At 42.2% G+C, this 12,458-nt stretch overlaps 1 protein-coding gene across 7 annotated transcripts in view; it reads right to left on the bottom strand.

Moving 5' to 3' along the window:
- The window catches only part of UBR4 (ubiquitin protein ligase E3 component n-recognin 4), a 115,126-nt gene that overhangs the window by 83,305 nt on the left and 19,363 nt on the right, over nt 1-12,458 (bottom strand). For all 7 annotated transcript variants that reach the window (XM_039509301.1, XM_039509300.1, XM_039509299.1 and 4 more), the window contains exons 22-35: nt 11,854-11,982; nt 10,402-10,584; nt 9,796-9,918; nt 9,471-9,700; nt 8,681-8,805; nt 7,822-7,919; nt 7,057-7,214; nt 5,833-6,042; nt 4,810-4,911; nt 3,288-3,388; nt 2,391-2,589; nt 1,833-2,021; nt 1,407-1,470; nt 426-617 (exon numbers count right to left, since the gene is read on the bottom strand). In XM_039509301.1, coding sequence (XP_039365235.1) covers nt 426-617; nt 1,407-1,470; nt 1,833-2,021; nt 2,391-2,589; nt 3,288-3,388; nt 4,810-4,911; nt 5,833-6,042; nt 7,057-7,214; nt 7,822-7,919; nt 8,681-8,805; nt 9,471-9,700; nt 9,796-9,918; nt 10,402-10,584; nt 11,854-11,982 — 2,103 coding nt within the window. The remainder of the gene's footprint in view (nt 1-425; nt 618-1,406; nt 1,471-1,832; nt 2,022-2,390; nt 2,590-3,287; nt 3,389-4,809; nt 4,912-5,832; nt 6,043-7,056; nt 7,215-7,821; nt 7,920-8,680; nt 8,806-9,470; nt 9,701-9,795; nt 9,919-10,401; nt 10,585-11,853; nt 11,983-12,458) is intronic.

Genomic DNA, 12,458 nt, shown 5'->3' on the forward strand with positions numbered 1-12,458 from the left:
TCTGCTTGTTTTACTGACAAAAAAGTCTTTACCTTTGTCAACATTGAAAAATTAATCTATCTGCACAAGGATGAGCTGGATTCTCTTCTGTCTTATATAGCTACGTTCTAACTGCAAAATCTTTATTGCTGACAATGATTTAAGAGAGAGGACACAGATGGGCTTTCAGACCCCAGGTTAAGATTGTCCAACATGAAATTATACTCTTTATAAGTCAAAACACAATATTTTTTCTACATTTGATCTGAAAGCTGCATATACAAATCTAGAAGGCTATTGTGACTCTCACCATTTGCATGCAACAATTTAATTGGTTGTATAAGGGAGACTGTGGAGATGATGGATTACTTAGTCCAGCTGCCACAACCATGCAACATTATCGGCTTTCAGCTACTAGTTGTGAACATCACACTATGAGAACTTACTGAGTCTTCAGCTTGAGAATCTTCCTCTTCCACTGCCAGCTCTTCCACCCAGTCTGAATCCACCTCGATAGCCCGTTCCTCTCCATCAACAGAAAGATGACTGGGTCCTTGGCCGCTGGTCTGGCTCAGAGCATTAGTGACATCAGCAAGATATGAGACAATGTGGCATGTACACTCCAGTATAGTAACATGCTGCAAAAAAAGGAAAGGAATAATTAAATCCTCCTGCATCTATGTTTAAATGAGCACAAATGTGAAAATATCTCCAATTCTTAATGACACAGATTGTAAGGATTTGTGTTGCACTCAGAAATTCTACCACAGCACATAACTGATTTGGGATTTGCAAGGTGGTTTGCATATTGCTACAGTATGGGGCCAGGACATTTTCTCTAAAAAGTTTAAGAAGGTCTCTCAAGGGTGAGAGGCTTGAGAGGCTTTGATTTGTGGGCATGCACATTGCACTAGCTACTCTATCCAGTTCTTGTGAGCTGGTAGGATACTAAAACTACCAAATACAAGTAGGTCTCAACCTCATGCCAGATGACAAGAACAGAATGGACAGTGGAGAGTAAATGACATCTTCAGTTCACTGGTGAATCACATCAAATTCAACACCTTGCCTTTGTTAGCAAAATGCCCAGAAAGGATACTGGGATTTTATCTGCTTGCAGTATTTGCATTAGAGGTATGAATATTCAGTTTCAGGGAGACATTAAAACAGTAATTATATATAGTCTGAAAAGGGCCGAGTGTAAGGCTTTAATTTGGGTCTGAATCTACAGTGTATGCCTATAAGCAAAAGCAAAAGCAAATTCACTACCATGTATAAAAGGAAGATCAGAGAATTTCCCAGGTGAAGATTTAGATTTTACAAGGTACCAAACACTTATCCACTATATATACAGCAGTATAACTTTTCTGATGCAGACCAGGGCTCAGACCAAACACTGAGGACTGAGAACTGCCTGTGCTTCTTACCTTCCCATGCATGACATTAGCATTCATTTTTTCTATAACGTTCTTTTGAGACAGGTATTTCTTGCTATAGGATAAAGGAAAGTTAAAAGAAGATGGTTATAGAAACCAGCTCTTAAAAATTATCAATTTAATCCTCACTGATGATGATCCCAAGTATTTAGTTTGTTAGTTTTACAACAGCATTACGCAAATCATTTAGGTAGTGGCCACTAAATCATCAAGAGGAAAAGGGAAGGACCTCCACAGTTCCAATACAAGTCTCCATAAAGGCACTTATCCCAACTACCACATATTCCAACAGGTGGCATTCTGAACTATGGGGCAACCACACAGCACCCACTCGCTCTCCCCTCTCCACTACCAAACTCCCAAGAAGTCCAACACATGAAGATAATCAATCACCAACACAGGTCTCATTTCTCTTACCATCTGCCCAGCCAATCAACTGCGGCACTGTGAAGCTGGAGATGTCCAGCACCTTGCCCAGCACTGGCCAGAGTTGCCATCACAACCATGAGCTCAGGGAAGCCTGTTCCATCACCATTGGCCAACATTTCCGTTGCCATTGGTATAAGGGTACTCAGCAGAACAGTGCACACGCCTTCTCCAACTTGGCTAATCAACAAGAAGAAAGTTTGAGATGCATTAAATCACCCATCTACACCAGTTTAAGCTCAACTTTTCTGAGGGTTATCTAAGCAGTATATTAGCCGGCACCAGACCGGTGCAAATTCTAGCATGCACTAGTGTGTCGCGCATTAACTGCCCCATATGGGCCCTGCTGGCACACACTAGAAGTTTCCTAGTGTATGTTAATGTAGTCCCGTTTCAAATAGTACTACATTAATATACACTAGAGAACAATAGCAAGACAATGGCCTTACAGCATGAGAGATCAGCAGTATTTAACAGACTAGAAGGTGTCTATGGAATATGTATTTTATCAATAAAATATAATGCAAGTCACATAAGATTGTTCTCTACCTGTTTTCCCGAACAATATATGTTGTCAGAAGTTGCAGCAGCTGCCTGTTCTCTTGAACAACATCCAATTGATCTGAATCTTTAGGAGGTGACATGGTCATCCTGGTTAACCAGGCCTGTAGGCGTACAGGCTCAACACAGGCCAACTGGGCCAATGAGCCACATAGTCGCAACAGACTGGGGTTTGGGCTCTTCTCAGCTAGGAGACAGAATTATCAGTGGTTGATATTGTGGCTGTAAATTGAACATGCCTGACGACAATTTTCCTTCTATTATTAAAAGCAAAATTCACTGGATTCCCTAAAGTGCATGCAATTGGAGGCAGTCCCACAGCTATCCCTGTTACTATCATCATCATTTTAATTCTATTCCTCCATTCGTTCCCCCCAGACACTTATTCTCTCTCTCAGACACTGGGGGTAACTAAATCAAGCATGACATAAAAGTGAATTGTGTAATTTTCCAGCTTGTGGTCATCTCTAGCTGTTCATATGCATATTGAAGATATTGCCAGACAGTCCCCTCGGGCCTGCTCCTCCAGAGAGCTAAACGGGCTGCTTAGCAAACATTCACCTTCAAAAGAGGGATTGCCGAAATACTAGTTAACTCAGAATAAGCTTTTACTACACACTGAAAGGGCAAATAGTTAAGGAAAAATGTGCACAGTGGGCGGCTGTCAGGGGAGGGACAGCGACAGAACTGAAAACTGAAGCTAGAGAGGAGGAGACAGAAGACGACAAAACACAAAAGATGACTGGGAATGAGTACACGTAGTCTTCAGTATCTCCCCAAAAATTTTCTTTCAAGCATTTTCATACTGCAGGTCAATATATGCAAAACAAGAAAAATGTTAAATGGACATCAAAGTTCTGATGCGGAGATTAAACAGTCACTTACTCAGCTGGAAGAGTTTGGTGAAGAATTTCAGAACTCTGTTACAGAATTTAGCAGAGAGATTTTCATTGGCTGTTGCCATCATGATCTGGACCAGTTCTCCACTAATTGAGTGAGAGAAAAGAAATCATCAGGTCAAACCTTTCAAAAATGCACTCATCTCTTTTCCTCACTGTTATTTATATCAATCTTAGATGCCAGGGCAGAAACGGTTCATATGCTGCAGAGTACTTCCAGGGGGAGGAGAAGGAGACACGGATGGACAGACACCTAAACAAGACAAAACTCTAAACCCTGCACCCAGCACAGTAAGGATGGAGTACTGCAGGCAGCTACCTTCCATTCTTAAAATTCCATTCTTAGTTTCACCAGAAAAGAATGGCAACGAAAACCATGTTAATGGGTTGTCCATGAAGAAGCAAAGCAGTTACACTCCAAAGGGAAATATCAAACAAGTGCCAACACTACTTCCCTTCAATGTTTATTAGAGCCACACGGAGTCATGCTGTAGTCAGTCAGCTTAAAATTAAGGCTACTTAACAGAAGAGCCTAGTTAAAAAAATGCTTGCAGCTGTGAGGTTGAAGCAATTTCAGCCTGCTGGTAAAATAATCACATCTTTTTCATATTGTCCTCTCCTCCACTCTGAGGTACTAACTCATGGTTAGGAGCACAACATTAACATGCTTTTTCAATCTGGCTATATACAATGCTTTCAAGAGCAATGCCATCAGAGCCTCAGCTCCAAATTCAGAGGCATATGCAAACCTCAGGAGCTCACAGATCATGAGCCATCTGGTAACAAACCAGGGTTCTGTCACAAAAGGGCCAACGCTGATTTCAACATCTTTTGTCATCATCTTCTTGCTTACTCTTTTCTCATTGATCTCCCATCCCAACAGCGCACACCAACCAAGCCAACTCCCCCATCATGCTACTTTAGCTTGGGCTGAACAAAACGAAGTAGAGAGCATGTAAAGGTTGTCAATCAGCTTTGCTCCTGGAATTAACTCTCCCCCGGTTCATATCTTCCTACACGCTTGCTGTGCTCTGCTGTTTTACATCCGCACTACCCTGTCTTCATACTCCAAGACAGGAAAAAGGCATCCTGCAGGAGACCAAGCCAATGCTATCCTGGGGTAGCACTGAGAGAACAGGTGATACTTTACAAGTAGAACTGACAGGCAAATTAATACAGCCTGTCTCAAGAGGTTCTTTATGCTGCCTCTGACAAAACAGATGTATCCAAAGACTTGCACAACCAGTCATTGAAATGACGACTAACTGAACATTTTATCTGCAGTGTAAAGCAGAACAACTCTCTCTTTCTCTCTCTCACGTGGGAATCTTTTCACACTTACAAAATCCTTCATCTCTCCAAAGGGCAACATATTCCTTGTGCAGATTATATGAACTTTGCACTTTCCTGTACAGAAGCAACAGCATTCCACAAATGCTAAGTGCGGCAAGATAAGGATTAACAGGGGAGAAAACAAGTCCTTAGAATACAATATTCCATCACCTCACCTCTCTGAGAAGAATTCCTCCATGGCTTTTCGGGCCTGGCTGCTCTCCAGCTGCTTCTCCAGATGCTGCAAACACTCCTCCAAAATTGACTCATCTAGGCCACTGTGGATCAAAGATTAAGTATAAAGAAAGGTGCACTCCCTGCTCAGTCTTATCTGTTTATTATCTGTCAAATATAGGATCAGAAACTATATGTGAAAATGATGGTTTGAAAATTTATAAATAAAGTAAAAAATTGATTAAGCCTAAACTGATCATGCCTCAATTTCCCACCTTAGGTGGGCTCAACTCCAAGATGTCTTATTGTCACATTTGGTGTTGCAATCTAAGACTCTGGGTACTAACAAGGCACAGATGGATGTAGGGAGGCCCTAGCCGGGGCATTGGAAAACATCCAGATAAGAAAGTAGGCTCTCAGAATGGAGCACTACATTAAACAGTTCTTCTGGGGAGGAGGATTTAATAGAAAAGCCTTAGCCAAGGAAGAACCTTGGGACATGGTTCAGGAGACCTTTGAGAGTAATGTAGTAAACAACAAAAAAAATATAAGAACTCCCATACAAAGGAAGTGTGTATTGAAGAATTATATGTAATGGTCTTGGGTCTGCAGGACACAGAAAAGGTTAAGAAATCCTGCAAACAGATAAAAGTACAGCCTAAATAGGCTGCAAACCATGACCAAGTGACGGTCTCTGCATCAGAACAAACTAGCAAACAGTTAACTTTGCAGAGGGCACTGACACACTCGCCCCATCCACCTCTTTGGGAAGAGGATGATTCAAATGGTTACTGGAAAAGAGACAGAGGTGCAACTTCATGGATTCCCAAAGCGCCAGTAATCTTTAAAGGAACTGTGGGTTGTTGTATTTAACTACAGTAGCATTGTACAGAAAAGAATAAGCTAATATGTGGCCTTTCCACAGCACAAATAAAAACACTGATGAACAAATGGATCAGGATAATCCTGTCCATCAGGCTTAGCAGGTCACATGATGAAGGGATACATCGTATGTGATTTGATACCTGTTGGGGTCGGAGTGATTAGCCAGTATGTTATAACATCCTGTGATCAACTTCTCATAGACACGAGCCAGGAATTCATCAGACTCCGCAGGGCCCAGGATCCTTTCTAGGGAGTTGCTGCTGATCTCTGCCACACTCTCCATGCTGGTCTCCAACAGAAGGGGCAACAAGGTATGAATAACCTGTGGTGGGTTCAGTTCATCTGACCAGCTTGAAGGGAGAAGAGAAACAGCAAAAACATTTCCATTAGTATACCAGTAAAAGAGCTACACAATGAAATAGATTAGCAGGCACAGAGCTAGGAAACTGATCTAGCTGGAAGACTAGGTAAATGTTAGGTTCAAAGCCCTTTTCAAATAGTTGGGTATAATTCAGTTGTCCTGGCTATTCTCTCTTAACAAAACAGCTCTCCTTGCCAAAACTATATTTGAGCCCCTATGGCAGGGGTAGACAACCTGCGGCACGCAAGCTGATTTTCAGCAGCACTCACACTGCCCGGGTCCTGGCCACCCATCCGGGGGCTCTACATTTTAATTTAATTTTAAATAAAGCTTCTTAAACATTTTAAAAACCTTATTTACTTTACATACAACAATAGTTTAGTTATATATTATAGACTTATAGAAAGAGCCCTTCTAAAAATGTTAAAATGTATTACTGGCACGCAAAACCTTAAATTAGAGTGAATAAATGAAGACTCGGCACAGCACTTCTGAAAGGTTGCCGACCCCTGCTTATGGTATACAGGTATCTGCAATGTTTTCCTAGGTAGTCACTGCATCGTTTAGTATGTCCCAGACACTGGTGCAGTATCAGAACCCTGTTATGTGCTTTGGGATACTTGGAGAATAAAAGTCACCACAGAAGAATTGTTTCTGTTTTCCTTTCTAGCATTAATATTTCTAAGAGGACAACACCTGGTGATCACAATCTAAAAAGCAATCCACACTGCTGACATTGTTTTCCCCATTTCGTGGGACATGTGTTTATTCTGTGCCCCCTTCTACAAGAAGAAGGGGCTAAGAACTCCCTCTAGGGAGAAATCTGGCTTCTAGAAATCCAATGCCGAGTGGGTGGTTATTTTTCACTCATACAGTCCCTGGTCTCAAATTCAGAAAGACAGTGTCCTTTACCCAACTTTTCTCCCCATAAACAGGAATGGTCAGTTGCAAGTCATGTTCAAAAGAACAGGCAAAACCAGACGGAACACAACTGTTCACTTACACGATGAGGTCCCCAGTGAGTCTGACCAAGGAGAGGAGGGTATGCTTTAAGGAGGCTGCGAGGGGCAGAGTCTGACTACAGAGTGTGCCCAGATGGGCAGCCTGAACAGCACTGATGTAGCTCTCTGCTGGGATTGTGTCATTCGCAAAGGCATTGCGCTAAAAAGAACCAGAACACATGTTCAGTCAGGATGAATACATAGCACAGAAAGCACAATTTGGTGCCTAAAAAATTAGCATATATGAATTAACGAAGTGTGTCATGCAGTCTTCTGGCTGAAGTTCACCTTTTGGGTTTTTAAAACTTCTACATTGTTGCCCTAATAGCTGCAGGGTGGTAGAACTGCAGTCTGCAGAAGCTGACAGTGCAGCCTATGGTCACCATCATCTTAATATGGATGTGTGACCCAGATAGACTTCATGCATCAACATGCAATCCTCCATATTGAACTAAGCAGCAGGGCTGTTCTGATGGTGAATGAAACTTGTTAATTTCCACTGGCCAAATCTCTATATTAAAAGGGAAGGATGCCATAAACCTGCTCCCTTTGTAGGAAAATTTGCAGCTCTTGGTTGTGCAAAATTTGGATACCTTTGCAATAGCAGATGATTCATGTCTAGCATGAGAGAGACTATTTCCCTCCTGCCAGATGTTTAGCTGTTTCATTAAACTGTAAGTTGAACAAAAAAAAATATAGTAGACAACTTTCCCACCAAGTTACATAGTTAGGGCTATTTCAGGACCCTTACACAGGACTGGACTCACCCATGATCCAATGTTTGGGAACTCATTAGTATGAATGTTGTTCCAGGATTCACACAAAGCCTGCACTGCTGATGGCAAGTTCTGTACAAGTGTTGGGCCTGCAACCAAATGAGACAGTAAAAATAAGGAATTTCACAGGGGCTGACAGGGAAGCTGGAAAGCAGTAAGGCCCTGTATAAAAACAAAACAAAACAGAATGTTTCCAACTGAATTAGGTACATTCACTTTGATTGGAAACTGGATAGCTAGGTTTGTCTGAACTGTAATTCTGGTGGTGAAACCGGTTTAACATTCTTCTACTGCAAGTCACGTTGGTCTTAACAAAATAAACCTGGCATTACCCTCCACAGCCTCGGGCAACTCAGTCATGCAACAGACAGTTCCTCCAGTGAAAAGATGTTATTTCAACAGTATTAACTTGTCAAAATGCTTTAATCAAGTGGTTAACCAACAACAATCCCTCCTGTGAGGAATTCTGAAAGTTTCACTTGCTACACAGTATACCGCGTATCCCATAAGTGAACACATTCAAGCAGTGAGAATCCAGGGAAATTCAAAAGACAGTTATGCCAGCAGAGTGCCAATACAGCTGCAAAGCCATTTTAATGCTGGCTGGACTTAATCTAGTTATTATTTTCATGATTTCCCCCCAGACTGCTGCACTACTACTGCTTCTGAATCCACAGGTGCAAGTACCTGACTGAACTACACAGAATCAATACCCCAGTCTGTGAGGTGATGGCTGGGGGAGTGAACCTTTTGCCAGCACAGCTTTGGAGCTGAACCTTTACAATATTGTATCAAAAAAGTCTCCCTTAAACAAATCTTGGAACATGGCTAAACTCCACAAGAGCCTTACCCAGAGTATTTGATTTGCAGCGGCTAGATCCAATAGCCAGGACAGCAGCATATCCCCGAAGCTTCTCTTCAGAAGGTTTGTTCTCAGTGGACCCCTCTTCAGAGAGGCTCTGCAGTAAGTAAGATCTGTGTTGGGGGTGGAAAGGACTCATTTCAGCGGGCAGCTTTGCATTTCAGAACTAACATGCCAATACAGTGACAGACGGGAAGGCAAACTTCAAGAACCAACCCTCTGAATTGTTATCCCATAAATCCTACAATACCATTCCACGAGTTCTGGTCTTTTAAGCTCCTTTAAGTTACTTACCAATAGAAGTGGCTGCTCGGGGAGAAATGGGGGGGAGGGGGGGAGCTGCTTTACTTTCACTTTCTTCTGCACAGGAGCCAAAGGCAGTTTAAAAGGCTTTGGACTCTCACTGAACAATTAAACCACCTCACTTCCAAGTCATCCTGACAGTCACAAGAATAACTCACTGAAATAACCCGTTGCTGCTCTCTCTCTTTCAGGGTGTTAGGGAGAGGTTTCAACTTCAGAGAGAAAGCTGTTTTGCAGCTTGTCGGAAATTCTTGAAAGATCAGGTATTAGATTACTTGAAATAGAATAATACAGTCTATGGATTTTAGAAGTCTACTGATTTAACATGGTACGTTCTATGTGATATAAAATAGAGCCATTATTCTGGACTATAAAAAGAAGGAACACTACAGGGATAGGGAGCTAACACAAAATGAAGAGCCAAGTACAGAAAAGAAAACAATATCCCTCTAGCGGGGCTGAGTCAGCAGCGTACCTGGTGAATGTAGCATAAGTGTCAATAAGCTGTAGCGTAGCAGGCAGCAGATTCTTGGTTATCTCAGATGATTTGTGTGGGTCGGTTTCTGCAGCTAGCTTGGAAAAATGCTCATCTAGAGAAACTTGGATCTTGGAAATTGCAGCATCAAGGGTATAAATGGACTGCAAGCTGGGAACCTCATGCAGCTGGAGAATTGTGGTACAGTCGATCCCACAGAAAGAGGAAATCTTAAAACAGAATGATAACATTTATAACAGCAATGCGCCACACAGATCAGTGCTCCACACTTGCTTATATGTACCCAGTATTCATACCAACTTACCTGCCTAGCAAAGTACTCCTCTGCTATTTCCACATCATATTTCACTGAGCTGCACTTGGTAGATGCCAATTCAATGAGAGAAGCAGCATGTTCAGCTTTCATGCCCTGTCTGATAAGGTGATCCTGTATGTATTGCAGAGAAAGATTCAGCATCACATTTAAGGGAATATAGAAGGGCTGTGGAATTTACCAATTTATGAACCACCACCATGCTATGATACTTGTGGGGGTTTTTTTAAAACCCCATTTCCTGTCACCATGCAAACATTACAATTCCCATATGCAGTGAACCAGGCAGAAATTAAAATGAGCATTGTCCATTTTAGAAACAGCCGCTAATGTTGTTTAATATGATAAAAAGAAGCTATAAAACAAGACTAAGAACTGGTTTGATTCCCTCAGCTTCACTTGGGGAGATGAAAATGACTTTTGATACACCTAGCACAGTTTATATTTCCCTCCTCTTCAAGCTCTGACACATATTGCTACAATTTCATTTCTTACTCCTGACACAGATCATTACAGCTCTGGAATTCGTGCTGTTGTGTTAAATACTAATAATGTGTCAAAAACCCTACATTGTAAATTCTAAAGAGAGGGCTGTACCTTGATCCAGCTGACGTAGGAGCTGATACGTAAGCGGGAAGACCAGCGCAAAGTGTGCAGGATATCACATTCACTCATCTCTGGTGTGTTCATGGCCAGCTGATTCAAGTAGTTTTTGGATGGAGGCAAAATCCCCAATATCCGCCACAGTATCAAGAAATAGTATTGAAGCGCACAGGCCTCCTAAACAAAGACAGTGGAGGATATATCAGGAAGCAAACATTTACAATCAACCTGCTTCAGCTGTGATCCTATCAAGGGCTCCTCAATGTGTCTGCACGTGGAGGTAGCGTCCCAGAGACAAGAGTGAGTGGACTATACTTCCATTTCATGCTGGTTGTGTGGCACAACTTTTCTTATCTGACCTAATTCCCTGTCAAGGGACATAAAATTCTCATCTAAGCACATTCAAGCCAGACCTTATGAATACATTTGGGAGGTATGATGATCCAGAAGCTCATTACATGTCTTAAAAGAAACTCAGCACTATGTATTATCATTTACCACTAAACAAAACCAGGGAAGGACCAACTTTAAGAACCATCTCACAGCCAGCAGCTTGACTTTCTCAAACCTAGTACATTTTGCACAATTTAATATTTTTCAGCTGAAATGAAAACTGAAATATTCATCTAAAACGTTACATTTCAAGTGTCACCAACTAGCTTCCTGCTTTATCAACACAAACAAAAATCACTCAAGTTCTTCCCCATTCTACTACGGCCACAATAAATCCAATGAATGCACTTTAAGCCAAAAGACAAAAGGTCCAAATTATTCCTTTAAGTAGCTGGAAAAGCTTGAAGCAGACACTAAATTATAAGCCAGACACAGGAGTGCATCTTGTTATTGACTGTCACAGGATGGGATGGCCCTTAAAGGGAGGTGGGCTTAACCCTACCTATAACTAATTAGCTGCCATCCAGGTGATGGGTTTGAGGTCAGGGATCAGATGATAGCCTGCAGGTCACCTGGTCTTCAGATAAAAGCTCAGCAAGCAGCTCAGTTAAGGGAGTGAGACCTGCAGGGAGTAGGAAGGCCACTGCAGGCGACCCAGAATCAGGAGAAAGGATCTGGAAGGGGAATCTTGACACAAATGAAGCAAGAGATCTGCCGCATGGGGAGGCGCAGAAGCTTTACAAGGAACAGACTGTAAGACAGGCCAGGTGGCAGGACCTAATTAATCTGTTTTGGTTTGAATAAACTCCTCCATGAAGGAAGGACCAAATTTCTGCCATCACTGGGACTATGTTACCTGATGCACTGGCTGGTGAGGAGCTGGCCCATCAGCTTACATTGACAAAATATAAGACACCTGTTTACCAGGAAATGTAAAGCTCCAAAATCCAGTTTAGTAACTATTGCCCAGACTCTGTATAAAATGCAGCGGCATGGAGCCAACTGTCTTCTCAGCAGGGAGAATGTTATAGCAACACATACATATGCCCTTACCAGTGCAGTGACGTTTTTGTTTTCCTTCCTCCTGAGGGTATCAAACTGGGATCCAGCTGCAAGCAGCGAGGTCAGGGCTGCATAAAGCTCATCGTACTTCATTGTCCTAGAGAACAGGACCTCACAAACCTATTGAAAAAGCCAAGTCAGAATTGTTTCCTCCTTGGTTGCACAGCTTCCCATCCACAGCCAGTTCAGATCTTCTCCCAAATATACTAAAAATACCACACACACTCCCAGCAAAATAACCCCGGAGGACAGGTGTGTCAATTGCTGCTTTTCCCAGGCAGAGTCTTAAAGACGCTTTAAATGTGTGCAAGAAAGGAACACATTTTGGATGTACAAACAGGAACCTTGGTGTACATGGTAAACTGCCCCATCCAACAATGTTATCTTCTCTTCTGAGCTCCAGAAATAAGAGCTCTAGTGAGCAAAGACAGCGAGTGTAAGAGAGCCAGAAAGAACATGGGGCAAACTGATGTGGAGACAACCCCACAGCCAGACACATTTCTATAAGCAGCACTGAGAGGTAACTTGAATATGAAGGAGCTCTTGGTATTGGCACAGCTGACAGAATCAAGCTACTACAGAGACAGAAAAGTTCT

This window comes from Mauremys reevesii, linkage group 21 (assembly GCF_016161935.1).
Source record: "Mauremys reevesii isolate NIE-2019 linkage group 21, ASM1616193v1, whole genome shotgun sequence".
Classification (NCBI taxonomy): domain Eukaryota; kingdom Metazoa; phylum Chordata; order Testudines; family Geoemydidae; genus Mauremys; species Mauremys reevesii.